The sequence below is a fragment of the Podarcis cretensis genome, assembly GCF_951804945.1.
Source record: "Podarcis cretensis genome assembly, chromosome: 7".
NCBI lineage: Eukaryota > Metazoa > Chordata > Lepidosauria > Squamata > Lacertidae > Podarcis > Podarcis cretensis.
Window position 1 is genome coordinate 72074723 of NC_137176.1, and position 26901 is coordinate 72101623.

A 26901-nucleotide genomic window follows, 5' to 3' on the forward strand; every position below is an offset into this window, starting at 1 on the left:
CTCCTTCCTTCTGTTGAATGATTTTGTGTGAGCATGTGTAAATATTTTCTGCAGCTTTTGTGGCTAGCTTTGATACTTAATATATTTGCTTGTTTTTCTTTCTATGTATGTCTGTGCTTTAAAATAAGCAGGAAGGTCTAGTTATTCTTTTTAATGAAATATTTTCAATCAATAGTGATTTTCCCTCTCCCGAGCAATGTCTTTAATGACATATTTTCTGCTCTTCTAATGCTCGAGCAATTGGGAGCAGGATCAGCATATGGCAGCTATACCATACAGTAATCACTCTTGAGTTCAATAGGAAGGTCTTTACAGACAACTTTGTTCTTTTTTCTTAACGGGATTAAGAAGATCAGCTCTTTAAATTTCTTGCATATAACAGTGACATTTCCAGGGTGTGCTTAGACCAAAGAGTTCAAAGTGAAGGAATAAAAAAAAAAAAAACACCCAAAACTGAAAAGCCAATATGACTTTGTTTTTTACCTTGCTGGAGGAGCTGTTTCTGCAAATCGTCTATAAGCTTATTGACCTGCATCTTTGACTCCTTGTTTTCTCTGGATTTGGCTGGAGTGTAGACACTGATAGAGCACTGATAGAGGTGATTGAACAGCCCCCAGCTTTGCTTGGCACAAGGCCCCACAACTCCCCCAGGATTGACATTATCTTTTTCTGACAATACTTCATGTTTCTTCAAGCTTGCACTTCCTTAATTTTATTATTTATTTTTAATTCTTCCTGGAGCCTTTATGTATGTTTTTCAAGGAAATGAAGGGCACACTAATTCTTTTTGGTAAGCAGAGATAGTGTATAATACATGATGACATGTGTTCCCCAATGGAAGGGAGAAAGGAGGAAAAGGCTAATATATGTAATAAACAGTACTTTTAAAAGATTTTCAAAGAATCATCAGCATCAAATTCCCAATGGTTTGTGCATATATTAACACTGAGGATTTGTATTGCAAAATCTATTACTTGATATATTTTGTCTGTACCATGAAAGTTTATTTGATCCAAAAAATTATGTGTACATAAGTAAATGTACTGCATGTGCAGCGGGAAAACATGGTTTCCTTTGCAGTTTTCTCTACTGCTCATATGCCCAAAGAGGCAAGCCTCTGTTTAGTTTAAAAAAGTAACTTGCCTCTTCAAAACTGGGAGCTGCTATAGACATTCAAACAATTTATCTGGATAGTAGCCAGAAAATACAATCTGTTTTAAATCAGCTTTTGGAATTCCTCAGAATTTGCTTCTGGTTTTCCTTGGCCAGAAGCAAATGTAAGTGAATTAAATAGAATTACAAACATACAGTGTCTAGTGTAGAACGGACTTGGTTGATCTCCACATTTGAACTCAGATTGGAATTACTTCTCTACGTCAGATAGAGGGTGATTCTGGTAGTAGTTCCCTAATCTTGGATCAAGTGCTGAGTGTTACAAGATCTAGATTCTTTTCGAGATGCCCTTCTGGGTCTTCATGGGAGTTCAATGGACTCGAACTATAGAGCTAGATGTAATAAGACCTTTTGCAGTGTGTGGTAATGATCCCCCTTTTTAAGACATTAGAAATGCTGAATTTGAGGTTGTTGGCATCTGTCTGTCTCGAGAGTCACTGGAGTGTGCCTGCAGGGGTGAAGTCAAAACTGCTGGAGAATCACAGCGCCTGCTGTGGCTGCAGAGGCTGGTAACTCATAACTGCTGCCTCCCATGTTTGTTTTGCTTCATTGGTAGCACCAAACTGAACTCTCTGGGGCACAAGCCTGGACAGTGTGTATGGCAGTCCAGGGTTGCCCAGTTGACAAGACCCCCTTCTCGTTCTTGTTGGTGTGTTCCAAAGGAAAAGCAGAGAAATACATTTGAGGTGATCTATTAATTGGATAAGGACTATAAACTAACACAACAGGAATAGAGTAACTGACTGATTTGCTCTCATCTAGCAGCCACTTTTGTACCAGGTTGTCTGTTTCATCCAAGAGGCAAGTATTCTTCCTTATGCTTTGGTTCTCAATGGCTTGCTGGTGGGGAATCCTAGAATATTGTTTAATAATAATGGACAGCCTTGACCCAAAGAATTTGTTCATCGTAGTGTTAATGCAGAACTGACTTTATCAGGGAAAATATTGTTGCATCAAATCTGTGGTGTTGGATAAATGCCCTTTATGACAGGATTACCACACAAGTTAGAATAAAAATGTGAGCAACTTTTGACCAGACATATTTATTAATGGCAGTTAATTTATTTTGATTTATTCCTCACCTCATCTCCTCAGGGTGAGTTACACTTTCAAAACAGCACCTAATCCAATAAAATTTAATTACTGGGGCAGTGTAGCTGTTGAATGAGTACTGAGTAGTGGTAAATACACCAAATAATATGATTCAAAGAAGCTGTGTAAGCATACAGGTGAGAGAACCAAGAGAAACTGCAGCTTTCTTTTGAGGTTTTTCCAGCTGCAGCTCCTAATTCCCCAAATGTACACTGTAGTTCAACCCTAAAAATGGCTTCCCTCTTTGGCTTTCAGAAGGGCTAATCTAGTTGTGTACACAATTCTGTTCCTTGTGCAACTAAGCACATGCAGAGCTTTTTTTTTCAGTGGACTTTTATTTAATAAGCAAGGTCTAATCTTAGGGTTGTGGTGGAAATCCCCAAAAGTGAAACTGGGTACATTCAGGAAACTGTGAAATACTTCAGGATCAATATTAAATATGATTTCATGTTTGGATACACTCTTCTCAAGTTCTGATGTACGGTTTTCACATAATCCCATTGGGCAACATAATACTGGCTGCTGTCTATCCCATGGAATGTGACTGTTCTTGTACCTCCGCCTCCCTTCTCTCTTTGTGTGTATTTGGCAGCTATAAAGCTATGTGCTTCAAGTATAAAAGCAACATACTGCTTGTCACCAGCACTTTAAAAAATGTCACTTTGTAAGTAATAAGCACCAATTACTAAGTGATAGGCGGCAGTCAGGAGAAAAGAGCAGGAAAATATGGGGTATAAATGGTGCTAAATGAGTGCAGCAGAGAACCTGCAATTCTACAGTCATCGTCCCCTACTCCTTTTGTCCCATTTCTGTCAGACAAAGCTGGGTATGGCTAAGAAAAGAACTGACATAAAAGAGAATTTTTTTAAAAAATAATCAATTAAATTAAAAAATAACAGAACCCCTGTTTTACTGAAATGCAGCTCAATACTACAATAATTACGCCCATGGATATATTGTTGGCTAACTGGATGTTTTTCTTTGAGGACTTTCCTTCTTAAATCATAGTGAATCCCATAGCTCTTAAATCAGTGGATGTAATGCTTCCTAAAAACCTAACATAGGAACACCCCTGAAATTTTTTAACATCCAAGAGTGAGATAGGAATTATTTACATGTCATAATCTCTCACTTAAATCTGCTTAAATCTCAATGTATTTTTTCCCACCAGGTGGTGGATCATTTGAGGAAATGATGAGGCAGCTACAGTTTTCCAATTGTGTTTTCAAGTTTCAATTTCTGATAGAGGGACTTAGAGAAACCTCCAATTTCCCCCATTTTTTTCAATTTCATTCCAACACTGTGTTGTGAGAGGAGCACTTCCCACAGTTCTGTATTTCCAAACCCATTTGATAGACTTGCACATGGAGAAGGTTGTGGCAATGTTGTTTATGTTATCAGGACTGTAAATTACTTAGGCATGCCTGAGCAATTTGATATTTGTGAATTCCAGTGTGAACTGACAGAATCTGATTCTCCTAAATGACTGTGTGGTTAGATTTCCACTGACTTTCCTATCTTCTGAATGTCCTGTTCAAAAATTCTATCAACATTTGTTTAAAACATATATTTTTAAAAGAAAATATGCTTGCAAGTATATATTGAAATACGCATTCATGTGAAACTTTAAAAATTAGCAAATTCACGTGGATACAGGACAGTTTTATGGGCAAATAAATTCAAAAGTGTCAGACTAGAAAAATATTAAATTCAATCATTCCTAAAGTCCATTGCCAGAACTTTGGGCAGATTGCAAACAACAACCCATTAAAGTGAAAAATACTATGCTCCCAAGAATGTATCTGCTTTTGGTGTGTCATGATTCACTGCAAAATTAATTTGACTCTGAAGTCATGATATGAAATACTTGCGGGGGTTCTGATAATGTCCTCTTCTTGTACTCTTGCTTCACTTGACTGTTTATCTAAAGAGCACCCCTTTTGCATTTGGGACTGAAGTTGTGTGTTTGAACACCTCCAAACTTGAGAAGTTCTTCGTACACGAAGCCAGTGTTATATAGTTCCATGGTACACACCCATACAATATAAGATATGAGCTCTTTGAAATTTACATACTGATGTTGATGTGCCATATCTCACTGCAGAGGTAGCCTCTATCTTATGCTTTATTATGGCTGAATAGGTTGGAATAGAAGGAGCTGTTTTTTAATTCTCACTGAAATCAGCTGGAATATATAGTACATTGTCTTTTTTGCTGAGATCATGTTACACCATTGCTGATGGTGGGATGAGGTGGATTAAGTTATTTGCACCTATTGAAATCAGGCTGAAAACTGTGACAAATTTAGCATGAATCCAGCCAAATGAAAACTGGCTTCAGTTTGCTTGGTTGTACTGTTTAAAATTAGGTTGGAGGCTATAACTTGAGCTTTCACTGATAATTGTTTTTAAATCAGCACTGAGTATTTGTATTTTTACTGACTTAGGGCAGTAAATTTAGTAAGTACTAGGTGCTTGCATGGTGTTTCCTTTACTTTGTAAAAGTTATTGTTGTCTTTCATTTTTCCCCCTTTACTATGCTCAGAGGCAGTGTAGACCTCTGAAGACCAGCTGCTGGAAATAAGCAAAAGGAGAAAGCTGTTGCCTTCACGCCCTGCTCCTTTTGTGGGCTTCCCAAACGCACCTGACTGTTTTTTGTTAGAAACAGAATGCTAGATGAGAAGGACCTTTGGACTGATCCAGCAGGACTCTTTTTCTTCTTATATTATTAAGGCCCATTGTGTACACATAGTATGGGCATGTATATAGCAGCAACAAAAGGAGAGGTCTCTCATGGCGCTCCAAAATTTGATGTATTTATTTATGATGCTCTGTAGTGTCACTTTGAAACAGAGCTTCCACTGTAATTTTCTGTTTGGTGATACTGGTAATTTAGTTTTACATTTATGCTTCCTGGAAGAGTAAACTTGAACTCCATTCCAAACTTTTCACATTTCCCTCTCTTCTTGTAGGCAGCTTTCTGTTTGTAACTAGAAGTCCTTTACCGAAAGCTATCTTGTCTGATGATAAAACCATGAGTGTATGAAGCTCACACATTTTTCATCTCTTTTATGACCTTATCTTTCATGAGCGGCTTCTGTGAAGGTATCCTAACTATAGAAAGCACCTGGAAAACATATATGATATCTGTACTGTGATAAGCAGTTGTGAACAAGAAACTAGACCTGTCAGTTCTGAACTGTTCATTGTTAAAAAAAATACTTTGTAGATTTAGCCGATTGCAAAATACATTATAGGGGGACGAACAGCTGCTGTGATACTCAGTCAAGAAAGCTCAATAGTTACTATTGCATAAGAATTTTTTATGAGAGACTTATATTGAGGGGATGTGCATGGATTACTGTAGTGTGAAGAATGCCTGTATGACACTAGAACGTCAGTCCTAAATGCATGCAATGATTTTGTTAGGACTTCCAACTTTGTGTCTTTTGGATAGCAAAGTAGCATCCTGATCTCCCCCCAAAATGTGAGACTTCCAATTATATGTAGGGGGAAAATTACTGCCAATGTTCACACAAGGCTATATTCTGTTATGCTGTCAATAAATCACAATCCCAGCTAATAGGCCACAAAGTTTACTCAGCATTTATTTTCTAAAATGTGCTATGGTTCAAACCTATCTCCTAAGGACTGCCTTCTGAGCGAGATGTATTTCCCACCTATGAAGTGGGAATTTTTTAAAAAATCTCATGGATTTCTGTTTTCTTGGTGAAAATCTGTGCTGTCCTTTTTTTCTCAGAAAACACATAATCCCTTCCCCCCTCCAAATCTTTCCCAAATCCACACCTGCATGATACAGGCCCATCATTGGTTTCTATATTGGGGAAGGCTGATATAGACTTTTGAAGCTGTTGAACAAGCTTCAAGGATTTGATTCTTATAAAGTTTTGTAGGATTTATTGACATTTTAATAACTCCTTAGATGCAAACGTGCTAGAATATTGTTATTTTAAAAAATAAGATTGTTAATTTTATTCTCCAGTAGAGAGACTGTGTGTGTGTGTGTGTGTGTGTGTGTGTGTGTGTGTAATATGCAGTTAAAATGATTAATTTCATTGTCTCGTGTTTGTGTTTTAAGATGCAGAAAGAGAGAGAAGTAGGAAGCAGAGGATGTTAATTCTGTGTATTTCCTTTGCAAATTGATAGGTGATGAAGAGGGCAGCCAAGAAGCAGCAGATTCTGACGGGGATGCACGGTTGGAGAAACCTGGACCACTTATGCTTGAAACAGAAGACTGGGATGGGCCAGGTAGGAATAGATTGCTATATAGATAAATGAACCACCAGCACTGCAAGACTCAATGCTCCCTCCACCTTGCCAGTTGACCATAGTGAATGTTGCATATCATTTTATTTTTGCAAAGACCTTTCTTGGATTTTTTTTATAGATGAGTAGCAAGATAAAGGGTTTCTCCTTTCGTCTCCTTGAAAAGTGGAAAACAAAAGTTTTACGTAATTTAAAATGTATAGCACAAGATTCCTTTTCCTTAGCATTTTATTTATTTATTTTTGCTCAGTAGAGATTTTGGGGTCAATACCAAAAGGCAATGATCTGTCCAATGTAGCATTAAGTAAACATCCCATCAGCGCAAGGGTTTTTACTTGTGCAATGGGACTTCTCCCCCTCTCCTCCCCCTGCATGTTCCCTAATTCTGGTCCAATGGTTCCCCCAACTCCCCAGAACGGTTTTCAGGAGGGCATGGAGCATGCACATGGGTGAAAGGGATGGAGACTCATGTTGCATAAGTAGTAACCTTGCGCTGATAGGACCTGTTAGTTGGATACTGCCTCATGTGTAGTAATTCTTCCAAATGTTAGAAGAAGTGTTATACTGAAATGGTGTCTGGTTTGCACCCAACATACACATTCTACTTTGGAAAAAGTCATGTGTGAAACATGACTCTTGAGTATAAACACACAACCCTCAGAGCCATTTTTATAATCATTGGTATGGCATTTCTGAGCATGCAAAGTTGTTTACCACCCTTAGCTTATCTGGCAGCCTGAAAAATACATTTATTTATTTATTTATTTAAACATTTTTATTTTATTTATTTTTATTATATTTATATAACGCCCTTCATCATAAGATCTCAGGGCAGCTCACAGAATAAAATACAGGATAAAATTAAGTAAATAATTAAAACAAAACAGCAAAACACTCCCTTTCCACACATTTAAAAGACTGTAGAATATTAATCAGGCAGAATATTAAACCAGCTTTCTCACCAGATTTTAAGGTGGTGTACAACAAAATTTAAAGGTATAGCCATCAGACATAAAAATTATGAAAATGAAATGCAGCAAAAATCTGGGAACCTAAGTAAGGTAAACCAATCTCATAAACTTGGACTGGTAGCTCATTGGCAGCCTGTGTAGCTCCTTTAAGAGCCGTGTAATTTGTGCATGATAGAATAGCTCAGTGATTAGCCGAGTGCATGAGGATAATCAGTAAACTGAGCAGGGATTTAAGCTTGAGGTAGCATGCTATATCTGCTAGGGGTGTGCATTGACTCTGTGTGAGTGAGGGCCAAATAACAAGGGAAACCAGGGTGCAGAATCATCATGAGCAGTCCACTTGAGGTGGCCTATGCTGTCAGTCCTAATTCTAGTCGCAGCAGTTGTGTAGAGATGAGCAACCCTATTTGATTTCTTAAGACATCCCTACTCCAAGCGGTGACCGTAGCATCAAAATTTCCATATTTGTCCAGAAGGATTCAATGGTTGATGGTATATATTGTTTCTGAGACATCAAGCAGAACCAATGTAGTTGCTCTGTCTTTGCCCTTGTCTACATAGATCATCCACCAGGATGACCAAAGCAGTGACAGTACTGAACTCTTATCTGAAGGTAGATTGAAACATATCTGACCACCCATTCTGTCCTTGGTCACTGGCAGCCACATATTTCACCCAATAAACTATGTGACTTGGCTTTGGGGAGTCTAAAGAAGCACTAAGTACAGTGGTACCTCGGGTTAAGAACTTAATTCGTTCTTAACCTGAAACTATTCTTAACCTGAAGCACCACTTTAGCTAATGGGGCCTCCCGCTGCCACCACTGCCGCGTGACTTCTGTTCTCATCCTGAAGCAAAGTTCTTAACCCGAGATACTATTTCTGGGTTAGCGGAGTCTGTAACCTGAAGCGTCTGTAACCCGAGGTACCCCTGTACCTCTCAAATCAATTTATCAATGTTATCAAAACGTATCATACCACAGATTCTGTCTGTATGTGTCTTTGCTTCTACATGCATCACCATTTAGTGTAAAGGATATACTTTAGAGTAGCAAGCAGTATGTGGAATGTTTTGTTCACATTTCTTAGGGAGGGTGCTGAATTTTTTTAAAAAACATTTCAGGTGGGCATTTTAATTCCCCCTCGCCTGCAATCCTGAGCATACTTACATGAGAGTAAGTACAATTGAAGTCAGTGGGGCTTCCTACTGTGTAAGTATGCATAGGATTGTGGTGTTAGCAGCCACTTAGAACAGTGGCATAACAAAATGTTATCTGGTGACTGCCAATTGTTTTCTTGAAAATGTTAATGGAATGACACTATGTGGCGATGCAGCATTGCTTCAGAGGCATTCTGGGATAAATGTCATGACCTAAAGTCATTTCAGGAGTTTTCTGGGTAGGGTGGAGATGCATAAGCAACAACAAAAAATAGCATTTTCAACTTTGTTTTTTAAAAAAGAGAAAGCATTGTCACTTCCTGATATGATAAGCACTTGCTGTCACACTGAGGTTCAACTGTATACACACATACCTGGAAGTAAGTACCATTGAAGCCAGTGGGGCTTACTTCTAAGTAGACATGTATAGGATTACACATTAAACAAACTTTTGGCTCAGCACAAATTTCTGTACGATCATTTCCTAGATCTTCCTTGGAGTGTACCTGTAACTTTCAAAACTCTAATGAGAAGCAGCACCGACTTGTAGAGCCTGTTTATTGCTCTTTTAAAGACAGTAGCAGTACTTCCTTAAATTATTTTTTTGGCTGGAAACTAAAGAGCTATTATCTAGTTTCAAACTCTGAGCTTATATTTAGAAGCACGTTGAGTTTAACAAATGGATATGGCAGCCAATGATGTTTTCAAGGACTTTTCTTATCAGTTTTCATTTGATATAAATCATTTAACACACCCTGGTCATTGACTTCAGAGTTAAGAGAGAAACCTGTGGACTGCAATCAATAAAGTGTAAGAGCTTCGTGTTTAGGCAGAAATCTAAGCTAATATTTTCTCTTACAAACAGTATAAACAGTGCAAATGCAACATGACAGAGCTGGAAAAAGGTGGCAGTTTCAGCGACATGAATAAGAATGACCCAGACAGCCATTAGCTGTAAATAATGCAAAACTTGGTTTGTGGAACAAAAAAGCGTAAAGGATTAGATTTGTTTTTCAAATGATACTGAGGCGTCTCTTCCCTTGAATGCAGTTGAGTTTTGCCTTATGTAAAGATGTCAAAATTCATTCTGTAATTATTAGCATAACTGATAGGTGTATAATGGTGACCATATTTAAACAATAATTTCCTCAGAATAGCCATGTCTAAAAATGGAGAATATTCTCTTCAAAAGGGTGAAGGAAGCCCGAACTCTTTGTAGAAATAATTTATAATGCAACAACAACATTTTCATTAAAAAGGCCTCTTATATTTCAATCACATTTTCATCCTTGCTTGATTTTGCAAATTACTGTGTTCTGTGTATGAAGAGGAGCAGAACTCCAGCAGTAATTTTCTGAAACCAGCAGGTGGAAAATATAGTGCAAACAAAAATGAAGATACAGTATATCTGATTATGATGATGTTATTTATAATGTTGTTAATGATATACAAAAATATGCCTATATTTCACACAAAGCACTGCAGCATTATGTAAAAACAAGATTTGGCACTAAAATATATTACAATATATTTCATGGAAAACATTTTAAACCAAAAAGATCTCCTTAGCAATGAGACATTGTTGTTTTAGGTTACTCCTCCTGCCACCATAAATAAAATACACTTGAAAAATTCTACTTTCTATGTTACATTAACTGTACAAAAAAATGTGTATAACTTCAACCTTTGGTTCTCATTGTCTCTAAATGAAAATGATATTGGAATGTATAGAAATTTTGAATCTTTTCAAGGCAAGTGGGTAAATTATATGATCTATGAATGGGGAAATTGTTTGAGTAAAGCTAGAAATTAAATATTTTTGGCTACTACCTATGCACCAAGCCACTGAGCAAACCCTCAGCATGGCATTTCATATATTGCTGTCTGTGAGACTTCAGAAGCTCTGTTGCACCAGGGAAGTTAGAGTAGCCAAATTCCAGAAGAGAAAGTGGCAGTATTAACCGAGAAAGTGCCCAAAGGCCAAACAGTTTCCGCAGTTTCAGGTTGAGTACACCCGTGACAGCATTGTCTCACTTGGCAGTATAACAAATGAACATGATCAGGAATCTTGCTTCATCAACATCTACTGTCTACAAGCCATAAAGGGAAGTGAGAAGAAAACTAACAGAGAGCTGGAGTGAACAGACATGTTGGAGGGCTCCTATATAGAAGACCACAGGAAATTGACTCTGGAAAGGATCTGTCCCCAGATATCCTTAAATATGTCAAAAAATAAAAGAAGCCACTAAGACTGCCATCTTGTGCATTCTTGGAAATAAATCCCACTGAAATCAGTGGGGCTTACTTCTGAGTAAATGTGGATTGGAATGAACTTTCCTGCTGATTTGAATTACGTGCAATCTGAATCATTTTTCTTGAATTAAAAGATTGAGGTTCTATGCAGAAGAATTATGATTTTCTGGGAATCATTTATTCACAAGAAATGCCCAGCCTAGTGAAGAATTCAACGAAACATGAGTAGACCATATCAATATTCTGGTGTAAGCTGACAAATAATAGCTGGTTTTGTCATGTGAGGATTATGAAGTGTGCCATTTTAGTGAAATGTGTGCTGGTGATATCCTTCTGTGTATACTATGTACATGATTTGGGGTGGGGATTGGCTTTTAAATGTTTATTTTAATAGGTTTTCTGCAACACCCTCTTGCCCTTTATAAATTACTCTTTTATTTGGTGCTATAAATGAATTCAGGGAGGGGAAAAAACAGGTAGAGTGTTTGGTGTACATTAGGATGGCTAGTTAGGAAACAGACACTGAAAATGCAGGATCTCCTTTTTACAAAATCAATCCTGAGAAGGACTTTGAGATTACAGTCCTGATTTTGTTTCCTTTTTGATTGGGGAAATGTGGTAGATATGGGATCTTGGAAAATGCTATTTGATGTAAATTAACAAAAATCCATGAAACACAGTTAACCATAGATATAGTCTGACAGTAAGAAGAATATTGTGAAGAAGCAGAGGAAATCATAGGACGGCTGTGTGTTACTCTGCCGGTGAATCGGTATTATCTCGGCTATCAGATAATGCAGTTATCATTAATTTTCACATTTGCATTTCAATCTTGGGAAGGAAATGACTCTTGCTGGATGAAGATAAGAGCTCTGTACCACTATAATGAACCATCATTTTATCCTGATGCTTTGTATCCATATGAAAATGAGGCTGGGTGTTGGTGTAGTATGTGAGGAAGTGTGTGTGTGTGTGTGTGTGTGTGTGTGTGTTTGGGGGGGTGTCATAGAAAAATTATAACAAAGTGCCAAAATTACTACGACTTCAGAGTCCTTTATGAAACAAGAGGCAGTCAAAATAACACCTTCTATAGTGAAGTGGATGCTGGATTAAAAGAAGAAAGCCAGAAACCCCTGTTGCTGGATAAACTGGAGGAGAGGGGCAGGATGGGGGAACCTCATTGATTCATAAACATGTAATTCCAGTTTCCATCATCTAAATGAAGTATCCCAAGAACTGGAAGATAGCAGGCGATCTAACGCCCCCTTCTGCCGTTTATTGAAATGTTTTGAAGTTTTAGGGGAGCCGTACCTCACAAGGCTCACTACAGTGAACCACCATTGGGTCTTGCAAAGACAAAACTTGTTCTATCCTTCACTCTGCACTAACAAAATATTTTGCCATAGTTTTCTTCCCTGAAACATGAGCTGGGTTCCATGAGCTGCATACTCAATGGATTGTTTTTCTCTGAAAGCCAGCCTCCCATCCTATAGGATCAGTGTTTTTGAAATTCCTCCCAAGCCACAATCCTATACACGGTTACCTGGAAGCATGTCCCATTGAACTGAGTGGGGCTTACTTCTGTACAGAGAACAGATTGTATCCAACAAAATGATACTTGGAGTAGACCCATTAGGTTTTATCCAATACAGTGGTAGCTTGGTTCTCGAACTTAATCCATTCCGGGAGTCCTTTCGGCTCCCAGAACAGTTCGAAAACCAAGACACAGCTTCTGATTGGCTGCAAGAGCTTCCTGCACTCAATCAGAAGCCGCGCTGGATGTTCAGCTTCCAAAAAACGTTCGCAAATTGGAACACTCACTTTCGGGTTTGCGGCATTCAGGAGTCAAAATGTCTGAGTACAAAGGTGTTCGACAACCCAGGTACGACTGTATTAGTTCTACTCAGACTCATTGAAAATAATGGACATTACTAACTTGACTCCTTTAATTTCAGTGGGGCTGCTCCAAGTAGAACTAAATTGGATACAACCCATTGAAATTAGTCATGTCCATTGTTTTCAGTGGGTATACTCTGAGGAGCACTTACCGTGGATACAACCCAATGTATAGGATTATACTGGTTTACCACATGGAGACTGGTGTTGGAGAAGCACAACTCCCAAACTGTGTTGGTTGTGCTCATCTAGTTGTGGAGTTCTTTGGATCAAAACTGACTTACAAATACTGTATCATGGTTATCAATTATTAGGCATTGGGTAGATTATTGGCTATTGGCCTAAAATGTTAAGACCTTGACTTGGGAATCCAGGAATGAATGCTGGAATGAGCCATTTTGCTATTGAGGAGTGGGAGGCAGGGGCTCTGCAGAAGTCTTTCAACCCATGATGGGTTTGCCAATGGTGTTATGTCCAGATACTTGAAGAATGAGTGTACAACCAGCACATGTCATTCCACTGCAAACCCCACCCCCCAATACCATCAACGGTGTCCCGAGATGGTGCCATGCCTGTTGCTCCCTATCTGCAAGTCACTGCCTGGGACCACTGCAGGGTCTGCAGTGTGCAAAGCAGGATGCTGAGTTATGATAAAACATCCACTACTGAAGGAAAAACTGTACTATGAAAATAGGTTGGGGGTTTTAAGAGCACTTGCATTTTGGTGGTCTGTACTTTGCTGGTTCTCTATACAGTGGAACCTCGGGTTGCGGACGTAATCCGTGATGGAGGCACATCCACAACCCATAGCGTTCGCATCCTGAAGTGCCGCACTGGCATGATTCGGCTCTTCTGCGCATGCGCAAAGCATGATTTAGCGCTTCTGCACAGGCGCAAGCAGTGAAACCTGGAAGTAACCTGTTCCGGTACTTCCGGGTTTCCCGCGGTCCCTAACCTGAAAACACGTAGCCTGAAGCGTCTGTAACATGAGGTATGACTACTTCCAGTTTAGGACACGGATGCCAAACTAAGAAGAACAAAAAAAAAAAAAAAAAAAAAGCTATGGCACATCTTAGGAGATTTCTCTTCACGTTGAAAGAAATAGCTATGTTGTTGGACACCAACTCAGGACACTGTTGATGGTATTGGGGGGTGGAGCTTGCAGTGGAAGGACATGTGCTGGATGTACACTCATTCTTCAAATATCTGCACATAACACGAATGACAAACCCGTCATTATTTGAAAGACTTCTGCAGAGCCCCTGCCTCCCACTCCTCCCAGGAAAACCAGTTTTGTACTTCTGACCTTTTACAGTGAGTATGTAGAGTCAGATCATCTCTTTTCACACCCAAATGTACTTCCCTGCTATTCTCTCTTCTTGCCACAAGAGTGTTGAGTGTTGAGGAGAATAGCATGGGTTGAGGTAAGATTACTGGGTTAGATGATCAGAATGAGCACCACAGATTCCCTGGTCAGTTCCCCCCTAAGTGTGAACAGAAGGGTCAAAGTCTTTTGTGGGTAATTGTTTCTCTTATTGGACTCATAAACATAAGTGTGGCAATACAATGTAAACACATAAGCATAAGGGATAAGCTGTCAGGGGAAAATCCCATTTTTGGACATGGTACATAATATAGTAAAGACATTTAGAAGTTCAACTTTCTGTTGGCTGTGCAGTGAAGGACTTAGAGTTTGAAATTCTATTGGGAATCAACAGACATCTGCATTACAATACACTGTTTCTTGTAGTTTCATGCACCAGGGGACCCGCAGAATCTGGCAGGAAGCTTTGCACTTTTCAGCTGTCTCCACTGTATTTTGGTCATAAAGGCAATCACATACTCTGGTAATTGCATAGGACTAGGAAACAATGTCAGCTTCTGGAAGCAGATGGGTTGAGAATCAAAAGGGGCATGTAATTGGTCCACAACCATTTTGCTCTTTGTTGTGTTTTTCTCATTAATTCTGCCAAGATTATTCCTGCATAGCAACAATTTTTCTTGAACTGTTGAAGGACGGGTGGGTTAATATACTGAACAAGTATGCCCAACATGGAATCATTTAGAAGGAAAACTACAGTCCAACAAGTACATGCAAACAAAGAGTGAGCTAGGAGAATGCCAATTCTTTCTGAAATTATGTAGTGTTTCTACTGATTTCAATTATGTATCCCATGTTTTTACACATAATAATATTTTCTCTAGTGAAATTTCCTTCAGTGCTGTTGGAATCTGCCTTGCCTGCCTTTTTCTTCTCTGGACATACTAGAGCAGATGGAATAATCTAACTACAATGATTGAAACAATATATTTGTTGATATTTTCAGTGCAACCATTACAAATTTTATGTCCCTGTTAATTCAAATAATACATAATTTACCAGATGCAGTGGTCAGCCACTTTATCATATAGGAGCTACTAAGTATCCCTCTGTTTGATAAGCTAGTTTTCAGCTTGTGAAAAAAACTGAACATGGGGTAAGTAAAGGTAAAGGTACCCCTGCCCGTATGGGCCAGTCTTGACAGACTCTGGGGTTGTGCGCCCATCTCACTTAAGAGGCCAGGGGCCAGCGCTGTCCGAAGACACTTCCGGGTCACGTGGCCAGCGTGACATCGCTGCTCTGGCGAGCCAGAGCCGCACACGGAAACGCCGTTTACCTTCCCGCCAGTAAGCGGTCCCTATTTATCTACTTGCACCCGAGGGTGCTTTCGAACTGCTAGGTTGGCAGGCGCTGGGACCGAGCAGCGGGAGCGCACCCCGCCACAGGGATTCGAACCGCCGACCTTTCGATCGGCAAGTCCTAGGCGCTGAGGCTTTAACCCACAGCGCCACCTGCGTCCCCAGAACATGGGGTATATGTACTTAAAATGTTGACTGTATGTTTCAGCATTGGAGGAACTTAGGGTGCAATCCTATGGCAAGAACCGCAATAAGTGCAACAGATCTCAGGTTCAGCCAGCTAATTCCTGGCTAAGTTCCCAACCCTGGCTCAGCCAAAGATACACCAATGTAACTTGTTCCCCATGACTCAGCTAGGGCTCAGCTGGCTAAGCCAAACCTGACTGGGCCAAGGCCAGTGTAAGCCCCCCACCCCCACCCCAGAGGGGCATCCTGGGGGCAGGATCAAATAGAAGCAGACTTGGGCTGGATCATAAGTCCATTCAGCTCAGTCACATGACCTGACAACCTAGTGTAGAACACTATTTTAAACGATTGTTGTTTCCCCCCCTCTTACTGGTTTAGGCAGAACAACAGAACTGTTGCTGAATGGGGTTTGGATCTGGTTTAACTTTATGTTGGCCTAGCAGTTTGAAAGCACGTCAAAGTGCAAATAGATAACGGCGGGAAGGTAAATGGTGTTTCTGTGCGCTGCTCTGGTTTCACCAGAAGCGGCTTAGTCATGCTGGCCACATGATCCGGAAAAACTGTCTGCGGACAAACGTCGGCTCCCTTGGCCAATCAAGTGAGATGAGCGCTACAACCCCAGAGTCGTTCATGACTGGACTTAACTGTCAGGGGTCCTTTACCTTTACCTTTTAATTTATGCTGTCTTGGATTATGCCAGCTTCTTGTGCATAGGATTGCTCCATGTGCTTAGGTTTGTCAGTCTACGCTTCAGTGTCTAATGCTAAGGTTTTAGAATGTGCGTTTTCTTTTTCTTTCTCTTAATTTTTTTCCTGTGAACTGCTTTGGCATTCTCTGAATGAAAGGCAGCATACCGATGATCTGACAGTCTCAAAATGCTTCCATTTTAGGTAACTGTCATGTGATTACTATTTCAGCTTCTTTGTGCCTGAATTTTAATGGAAAACTGGGTCTGGTGCTATGTGTTTGCATTTTCTGACAATGTACTATTAGAGCTCCTGTACCTTCCAGCTCCTATTTACTCCTTTTCCACTTCCTTTCTCCACCCAAACTTCCATGTGTCATTTCCCGTACCCTTGTACCCATTTTGCCCTGGCCCTTTTTATCCTTTCCATGTCCCACTTCTTCCTTCCTTCCTTGTAGTCCCTTCTTACATATTTGCATCCTGTGTGAAGGGTCATAGCTCAGTGGTATAGCACATGCCTTGCATGCAGATGGTCTCAGGTTTGAACCCTGGTACCTCTAGGTAGCGTTGGAAGAGAAACCTGTCTGAAACCCCAGAGAGTCTCTGCCAATGTAGACAGTACTGAGCTAGATGGACCTGACTCAGTGTAAGGCAGCTTCCCATGCTCCTATTCACATTCCATTTTATTCCTTCTCTATATTCCAGGGACGCAGGTGGCGCTGTGGGTTAAAGCCTCAGCGCCTAGGACTTGCCGATTGAAAGGTCGGTGGTTCGAATCCCTGCGGCGGGGTGCGCTCCCGCTGCTCGGTCCCAGCGCCTGCCAACCTAGCAGTTCGAAAGCACCTCCGGTGCAAGTAGATAAATAGGGACCGCTTACCAGCGGGAAGGTAAACGGCGTTTCCGTGTGCGGCTCTGGCTTGCCAGAGCAGCGATGTCACGCTGGCCACGTGACCCGGAAGTGTCTCCGGACAGCGCTGGCCCCTGGCCTCTTAAGTGAGATGGGCGCACAACCCCAGAGTCTGTCAAGACTGGCCCGTATGGGCAGGGGTACCTTTACCTTTACCTTTATATTCCAGTGTTATTCCCATTCCACTTAAAATACTAACCTTTTCTCAAATCTTCCAGCTGCTTTCTCATCTTCTTTCCTACTTGCTTCACTCCTTTTCTCAACAAGTTACCGGTATATCTTCCTACTTCTCCACCCCTAGTTCAGTGGTTTTCAAATATTTTCCCCTACAGACCAGTTGAAAATTGCTAAGACCACTTATTGGCTTTTCTGCCTGTTGTGGCAATTGCAGTGCCTTGTGCTAGTAGCTGTATGATTTCTAACTGCATTCTTTTTTTTTTTTTACTATTTTTATTTCTTATATTTCTTATATCACATATTACAATATTAAATAATAAAAGACAATATTACAAATAAAATAAACAATAAAAATCCAATTAAAAATCAATGTACTTAACCTGCTGCTCACAGCCACTGTTCCTACTTTTCTTCATGTCGTGGGCCAGCTGAATGAAACTTATGGATCATGGGTGGTCCATGGACCACAGTTGGGAACTTCTGCCCTAGCTCCTGTCTCACACACTTTCCACCCTGCCCTTGAGCATGCTTTTACTTTTCCCGCTAGTAGGCAAACCCTGATTTCCAAAAACTAATGCCAAAATCAGAGAGGGAGGAAAAGATAGATTTTCTTACTAAGATTTTTTCAAAGAGGATGAGAAACAAAGCTTTCTCCATTCTTCTTCTTCTGTAGTCATCCAGTACAGGCAATACTCTGTAGGGCCAGTGTGATGCAGTGGTTTAGGGTGCTGAACTTGGAAGAGGAAGACATGGGTTTGAATACTCTTTCAGCCGTTTGGGTTAGTAAGCAAACATGGGCTTGCCATTCTCTCATAGCCTAGTTTTGCCTTACAGATCAGTCATGAAAATGATGAATAAAAATATTAGGTCATGTAATAAGGAACTTCTATTCAATATGACACTATCTGGATGCTTTGCTGGCTGAGCTTAACGCTTGCTTGAGGCATACCAGAGTTTCAGACAGCGATTGCTCAAATATGTGTATCAAACCTGAGTGCTGATTTTTTTTTTTTTAAGCCTATTCCAATTTTCTTTGAGTGCAATTATAACCTTTTGGGGGCAATGAGAGCTTGGTTTCAGTTCCTCCCACACAACAGGTGATTAGAGATGTTGTAGTTAGTAGAACCAGTCATCTGTTTAATGGCATGCCAAAGAATCAAATCCTGTAGAGCCAGGGTATCCAGAGTGGTGCCCTCCAGATGTTGTTGGAGTGCAATTCTCATCACCCTGATCATTGGCTGGGGCTGATGGGAGCTGTAAGTCCAACATCTGGAGGGCACCATGCTGCTTACCCCTGCAGATGAGTGACTGTGTTCAGATTGAAGTGTAAATGTAAAGTGTTCAAAACATTTTTTGAATATGTTTGAATTTTAAAAGGGGAATGTTTACCCTGCTTTCTGTTTCAGATACAAACTACAATAAAGAATTACCTGGCAAAATGTACCATGCTCCTTTCAAGCATCTAAACCTAGTACTTAAAGAAAGGCTTTGCTATTATTTCTCCAGAGTCTAGATATATCATATCACTTATCTAAAGAGAGAGCTGATATATATTATAAAGAAAAATGCTGACCTAGTTAGTAAAGCTGAAACCATTCATTAATTAGAAGTCATAATTGCAATTACATGGCAAAATTAATTTATCATGAAAATAATCCTATCAGTTTTCCTTTCTGGAAAAGTGAAGTGATTTTTTTTTTTTTAGCAAGACAGATAGCTCAAGGCTGATATTCTTGTGATGCTGCATTAAGGCTGAATGAAACAGCAAACATCATTTTCAGGGTTTGGGGCTTCTAGCACTAACCGTTTGTCTATTGTATAAGTTCCATCTCTAAATATATACAGGTCAAATAAAATATGCAGGTATGAATATGTGAATGGAAGGCGATGCCGATATATTGGGGAAAAGTAATGGAGATAACATGAGCAATTCATTTATAGTATAATGCATATAATATAGCAAATATGCTACAGCATATGAGGTGCAAAATGCTTTTTCCACCCTCAGGCTATTTAGGCTTCCGTGATATTCAAATTCTAATGTACAGTAAATGGAATTTAAGAAGGTCCACCTTGCTGGACCTCAGGCAGACTTGGAAAAGCAGCTTCTTACGGATATTATTTTATATACTGTATATATTTTCAGAGGCGTTATAGCCATGAAATACAGCCCTTTGATGACATCATAGCTGTGAAATACGACTTTATTTTGTTCATTGGTGGTCAGAATTTTGCCTTATAAGCATTACTGTCACTAAAGCATATGATACTGAATGAACTACCAAGATAAGTATAATATCTTAATATGTTTGACCAATTTTTTATTGTGTGATGGAATAACAACAATAACAACAACAATAGATTAAAAACAATTTGTACCTTGCAGCTAGGAATCTGAAATATTTGGTGCTGTGCCAATCAAAACCCCTTAAGTTTGGTGTTTGTGTTTTCAAAAATATAATACTATACGCATAAATAATCCTAAAGATACCAATTAATTAATTAATTAATTAATTAACTTTCTGTACCGTCCATTTGAAGATCACAGGGCAGTTTACAATAAAAAACAAAAAGATACACACCATAGTAACTGCTTTTGCTTCAGCAGTTTCTCTTTGTTTATTTATTCACTATTTATTTATTATATTTGTCCCTTAAGAGAGCTTAGGTCAGGAAACAATAAAGGTACAATGTTAAAAAACGGAGTTATGATAGCAGACAAGTCAGCATTAAATTATACGAATACAAGTATATATAGAAGTGATGTCACTCTTATTATGCTCTTGATTTTCTTCAGTAATGTTACAATAAACTGAGATTGAAGCTTCTTATGCAGGCTTGTATTCTCCACGTACCAATGTGGATCATTACCTTTTTAATGTGCAGATACATGCAGTAGTCAGCCTTCCTTGCCTTTTAGGATGTACTTAAGAATCTCCTGTAGTTAATTGTGGTGCCTCTTTCACCAGCTCATTCATAATTTTGCCATATTACAGTGACTCTGTTACGTTACTTACCCTACTTGTCTGCCTTTAAAAATGTTTGTGATAGATTAAGGATTGCAACAAGGGTTTTCAAGACTTTTGTTCAGCCCTCAATATCGGTTTCTATTTCTCACATTTTGAAATTCTTTAATTGAGTTTGTGTGTATGTGCTAAGAAGTGGAGGTCATTTCTAGTTAGTTGTCTGAATTTTCTATGCAGAACAGTGCAGCTTTCCATATGGTGTTGCAGTATATGTTAGTGTAAATATATGCATGGATGGCATAAGAGTTCAATCATGGCATGTTAACATACGGAATATTCTGCTTAATAAGAACACAAATGCCAAAATGAATTTTATTATATTAAATGGAAGGTGGTTTGGAGCAAACTGCCGAATGTACTGGTGTTATATTGCTATCTCATCAAAAGGTAGCAAATGCACAAGACCTTTTTGCAGTTTTCAATTTGAAAGAAAATGATTTCATTAAAAAAAAGGAGCCATCAGTCTGGGTGTTGGAGAATGCTGGAGCCTGATGAAACCAGCTGAAGAGACAAACTGAGTGTACAGATGCAGATTAGGCTTCAGAAGATGAGGGTGTAAAAGGGATTTAATGGTAGGATGGATTATAGAAATCCTTGTAACAATGTTAAATAATTATAGTTCCAGCCGAGATCAAAGCAGTGCTGATTGAACCCCCTCTAGCTGTTAACACAGAGTATCTTGAAGAGAAGGAGAAAAAACCCTCAGAGATTGGTCAGCCTACACTGACAGTGTCCTCTGATCTATAGAAGTTCCAGCTGCATTGAAGGTACAAGTTGTGGGGGAGGGAAAGATGGAAAGAAGAACTTGTCGGTATGACTAGTATTTATTATATGCGGCTTTCTTGGGAGGATATTAAAATTAGCTTCGGTGGCTACTTGCATACTTGATTGTGGTTGCTATAAATTTAACTTTCTATGCACAGGGCAAGGGATGATAGGGGCATTAAATTGTTAAGCAGAACCTTGTTCTTCCACACATGCCCATATAAATAAGCTCCCTGCTCCATTGCATGATTTGAGCTGTAGCACAAATGTGTATGTCTTAATGCCAGTAGTAAAAGTAACTGTGTGTAAACTTACTAAGTAAGCTGTGACAGTGTGTGTGGTTTGGGAGCTGCACGGTCAGGGAAAAAACAATGCTTTCCAGGGTTGTAAAGATTGCGGAGAGAATAATTGGGTGCATGCTTCCCACCTTTCTTCCAGGTGCCATAAGAAAGCTGCAGAGATAGTGCAGGATAGTGCGCACCCCGGAAATGATCTCTTTCTGTTTCTGCCTTCTGGAAGAAGGTACAGGGTTATAAAGACTAGGACTAGCCGCCTGAGAAACAGTTTCTACCCAAATGCGGTTTTGGTTTTAAATGGAGTGTAAGGAGTCTTTTGGGGATGCGGGTGGCGCTGTGGGTTAAACCACAGAGCCTAGGACTTGCCGATCAGGAGGTCAGCGGTTCGAATCCCCACAACGGGGTGAGCTCCCGTTGCCCGGTCCCTGCTCCTGTCAGCCTAGCAGTTCGAAAGCACATCAAAGTGCGAGTAGATAAATAGGTACCGCTCTGACGAGAAGGTAAACGGCATTTCCGTGTGCTGCTCTGGTCTGCCAGAAGCGGCTTAGTCATGCTGGCCACATGACCCGGAAGCTGTCTGTGGACAAACGCCAGCTCCCTCGGCCAGTAAAGCGAGATGAGTGCCGCAACCCCAGAGTCGGTCACGACTGGACCTAATGGTCAGGGGTCCCTTTACTTTACCTTTAAGGAGTCTTTATGGGAGTATATTGTATTTAAAAACGGGCTATCAGAGTTTAACCAGGTTGGGATAGCTGGGATAGCAGGCTTGTTGGGTTTTGAATATTTTATGTATATTTTTCAATTTCATTGTTCTGTATGGGATAATGACAATAAAGATTATCGTATCGTAGCAAAGATTATATATATATATATATATATATATATATATTCCTGCTTTCTTGAAGAATCCTGATAATTTCTTCATAGAACCCATTTTGGGATTCTTTCAAATCAGACTGATGAAAAATGTTGACCCCATTTTAATTTAGTTAGTATGGATTAAAATTATCTGTTTTGTTTTCTATGGCAGCAGTTGTCCATGAGCTATCTAGCAATCAGGATTTTTTAAAAGTTGCTTATCAGAACCCCATTAGCTATCAGGAATGATATGAACTTCAGATGATTGGTTTTAAAAATGAGTGATAGTCATCTCACTGTGACTGGACAATAAATTCAGGAACCTGCTTTACTGATAGGTAAAACTAAAGTTAAATTGAAACCCTAGAGAAGTGCTATGGTTTTTGGAATTTGAGACTTGACATAAAAACTCCACTACAGCAGTTCTTCCAAACCTTGTGCCCTGTAGATGTTTTTAACAGCAACTCTCATCATCCCTGGCCTTGGCCATCCTGGGTAGAAGTCGTAGTCCAAGGCATCTGGATGGTACCAGAGTGAAACTAAAATTGTTCTTTGTTTTTGTTTTTTGGTAAACACTTTTGGCAGCTCTCAAACTTTCCTCCTCTTGGTAATTCTTAATCAAAACCACCTGTTTATTTACATTCCTCTCAACTAGCCAAATCTGGTAATCTATATAATTACCCCATTCAGTGTGTGCCTTCATGATTGGTTGATATCACCCATATAATTGAACCAGAAACAAGAAAGGAGAAGCTTAGCAGCAAACATGATTGAAGAAGGGAACATTTCTGCCTCAACGCTGGAGCTCTACAGGTGTGCAAACACACCTTCAAAACCAGCAGCCTTCATGTGCAGATTTGGGGAGCATGTGGGTGGCGGGGTGGGTGGCTGGGGGAGAGGACATGGAAGTCCCATTCTGCCAGTAGATCCCCACTGACACTGCATTGGATACAGCCATTAGCTTCTTCCTGAAACGTGAAACAGGCTGCTTCTCCCCATTTTGCATTAGGCCTTACACCAATGAAGCAGTTGTGAAGACTGAAGGTCCCCCCCACATCCCACCATTCTCCGTCTTATCTCTCTGCTTCACCCTCTTCATTCCTCTCTGTGTTCTGGGAGACCAGAGGGAAGGGGAGCTGGTCACAGCAGGTGGGGGAGACCCCCTGGCTTCTTCAGCAGCCTGCCCCCACTCCTCCTCACTTCTGCCTCATCAAAGTGTAATTACAGGTTGTAACATGGAGTAGTGATTTCTTTACCATTGATGGGCAATGACTGGAAATTTCTTGAATTTCTGTCTGCTAGGTAGCTGTCAAGCCCTGAAGAAAAGGGCAGGAACCATACAATGAGCACTTCTTTGAATCCTAGGAAATCCAGTAACAACAACAACAACAACAACAACAACAATAATAATAATAATGGTATTTGGCTTACTTGGCTGACATCCTGAGAGGACCTCTACCAGTCAGTGTGGAACATTACTGAGTTAGATGGACCAACTGGTCTGAATTGGTATAAGCCATTTCCCTCTATTCATAAAAGAAAGGGCTTAGGTCTGAAATAGGGCATTTGCCTTGCATGAAGAGTATCTCAGGTTCAATCTCTGGTATCTCCTGTAGGGCTGGGGAAAATGCATGCCTGACACCCTGGTGAGCCATTGCCAGTCAGTGTGTACAATATTGAGCTGGATGAACCAATAAGGCAATTTCCCAATGTTCCTATCAGTTTCGTTTTGAAAATATGATGGCAGTAAAATATAAAAATGCTAAATGTGGTGCAAGAAGGAGACGAGTGAATTAAAAAATCTGAATTCAGTGTAGTTTAAACAAAAACAAATAAACAGTCATGGAACAATCACAATATTAATAGCACATCCATTTTGACCTTAAATCACTTTACTATACTCTTAACAGTCATATTTCTTAATATTTACTATATTTTGTTTTCAAGTTCAGTTATTTCTTCGGGATCTGAACCCATGGGATAACTTTACTACAAGTGCAAGTGCCTCTGTTAATAATCCAGCAGTCTGTTTCAGCACTGTTGAAAATAAAAGAATGCACATATACACAAATAAAATGTGAATTGAATACAGTGTTCCTGATTTATCTGAAAACATTGGCTAAAAGTACTTCATTTATTTTACTGGTGCAATAAAGTAACTTTACTGTTAGTAACATATAACTTACAGGACTGACAAATTTGGTGCTTAAAAATATTTAGGTTAAAAAAACCCTGTCACTTCTAGTAAGTCATTTTTAGAGTGTAATCACTTTAATTCTCTACCTCTAATTTTATCACCATGAGACAAGCCCTCAGACGAGAGTTCCCTTAACCTCCTGTGAAAAATTTCACTGCAGTTTCTTGTTGTAATTTTTAAGTAGGATGGCAGCATACTAGCTCAATTTATGTGCTGCTATACTTGCTCTAGGATTTAGGAAATACTTTAGAACTGTTTTTCTAATATTTAGTAGCATGGCTGTAATACATTTGTTAAAGCTGGCATTTTTAACATGAACATTGGATATTATGTAAACATCTTTTGTAAGCTAAAAGCGAGTGGAGGGTTCTTTTGTAGAAATTTATATTATGGGCTAGGGTGAAAAGTACCAACTCAGGGCTGCAGACACCACCAAAAATGTTGCTAATTCAATGTGAGTATTGAGAGTGTTACCATCACTGGCTTTCATCATGACATCATTAGACTGAAAGAGGTTTTGGTTTAAAAATAATGATGCTGATCGACAAAGAAGTCACCAGTTATGCAGTCAACAATGTGTGGAAAAACAGCAAAGGATCCGAGTGAAGGGTGGGCTGGGGGACCACCAATTCCACACTAGCACCTTTTATGCATAAACATTCAGTGCAGTCCTGCTTTTGTACCATTTCATTTTGTTCATTATGGCATTTTAGGAAAGGCTGCTGCCGGGTTATTCTCTTGTTCCTACCCACCCATGAAATTGATCTGGGTGGGAGAGAAGAGAAGTGATGCTTCTGGGTGGCAAGCTGAGATACTTTCCCTGATGGAATGCTTGCAGCCTTAGTGGAACACTGAATTCCTCCCAGGAACATGGTAGAATGGAGAAAACCAGTGTGATATAGTTACCTATGGATACAAACTTTATAGAATAAAGTCATACCTCATGTTACGTCCGCTTCACATTACGTTCTTTCAGGTTATGTCCCGTGGCGACCCGGAAGTACTGGAAAGAGTTACTTCCGGGTTTCACAGCTCGCGCATGCACAGACGCACAAAATGACGTCAAGCACATGCGCAGAAGCGGCGAGTCACAACCCGCATGTGCACAGATGTGCTGCTGCAGGTTGCGTTCCTTTCATGTTGTGAACGGTCCTACAGAACGGATCCCATTCGCAACCAGAGATACCACTGTAAAAGGGAAGGTCTGCTGTGGCCAGTGTTGCTCTGTACATCTGAAAGGATATAGAAATCTCAAAAGGCGCAGACTCTTCCACAAAACGGCCATACCAGACCCCAAAAGTAATGTACTACTGGGGACAAATACATGTTAAGGTTATAGTACAAAATGTAAGTTCAATAGTGTGTGTGTGTGTGTCTGTGTATCTGTGTGTCTGTGTGTCTGTGTGTGTATAGTCCCTACAAAGCAAAGGGCCAGATAATTCGGCTTCCTATAAATGGGTACAACCTAATATTAGGATTTACAAGAAGTTTAATTAGGCTTTATTTAAGAAACATTTGTAACATAATAATTTATTACTATGGGAATCATGCACTGTCAACTCCTGACAATGTGAACATCCTGAGGGATGTGTGAATTAGCTGTCTTTGCAGCTTTTATATCCCCATGGAGACATTTTCTGTTAAAACAAAACCAAGGGACAGATCTTGAGATGAAAGCAATAAATTGGTTTTGATACTGAAGCATTGATAAAGATGGACTTTATAGATCTCAAAAGCTCAAAGGGGAACATGCATCACCAAAACTAGGATTACAGCAGTGGTCTTCAATCTGTTCAGATCTGGGACCTGGTTTTAACTCTCAGTTTTATAACATGGGATTTTCAGATTCAGTTTTTTTAAACAACCATTACACTCATTGATACATACATTTTAGAAAATTGCATGTAGTAGATTACTCCATCTCTTAAAAATAAAAAAATGTGCCGTAAAAGAACAGGCCTGACAATTTGATTATAAGAAAATGTTTTGAAATTATTTCATAAATGAATGAAACAGCAGCTGCACATTGCTGCAACTTTCCTGAGGCCAATCCATGAAGACCCACCAGTTGAAGACCTCTAGTTTAGACAGATGCTTTTTGTAGTGACTTCTAGGAGCAGCTATTACGGTATTCATAGAGTTACAATGAAGACTACTTTTCAGCCTATTGTATGCTACGTGATTGTGCTATCATTTTCTCTCAAATCTCATTTCATAATTTGCATAAGTCATGGCTCCACAATGGCAACAAGTCACTTGCATTCTTATTTGTGCACCAAATAGTATGGTAGGTAGC

General features: G+C 39.7%; 1 protein-coding gene across 10 annotated transcripts in view; it reads left to right on the top strand.

Moving 5' to 3' along the window:
* Nucleotides 1-26901, top strand: part of ZFPM2 (zinc finger protein, FOG family member 2) — a 456199-nt gene that overhangs the window by 183670 nt on the left and 245628 nt on the right. For all 10 annotated transcript variants that reach the window (XM_079984179.1, XM_079984181.1, XM_079984178.1 and 7 more), the window contains one exon: nt 6432-6533. In XM_079984179.1, coding sequence (XP_079840305.1) covers nt 6503-6533 — 31 coding nt within the window. In that variant the 5' untranslated portion in view covers nt 6432-6502. The remainder of the gene's footprint in view (nt 1-6431; nt 6534-26901) is intronic.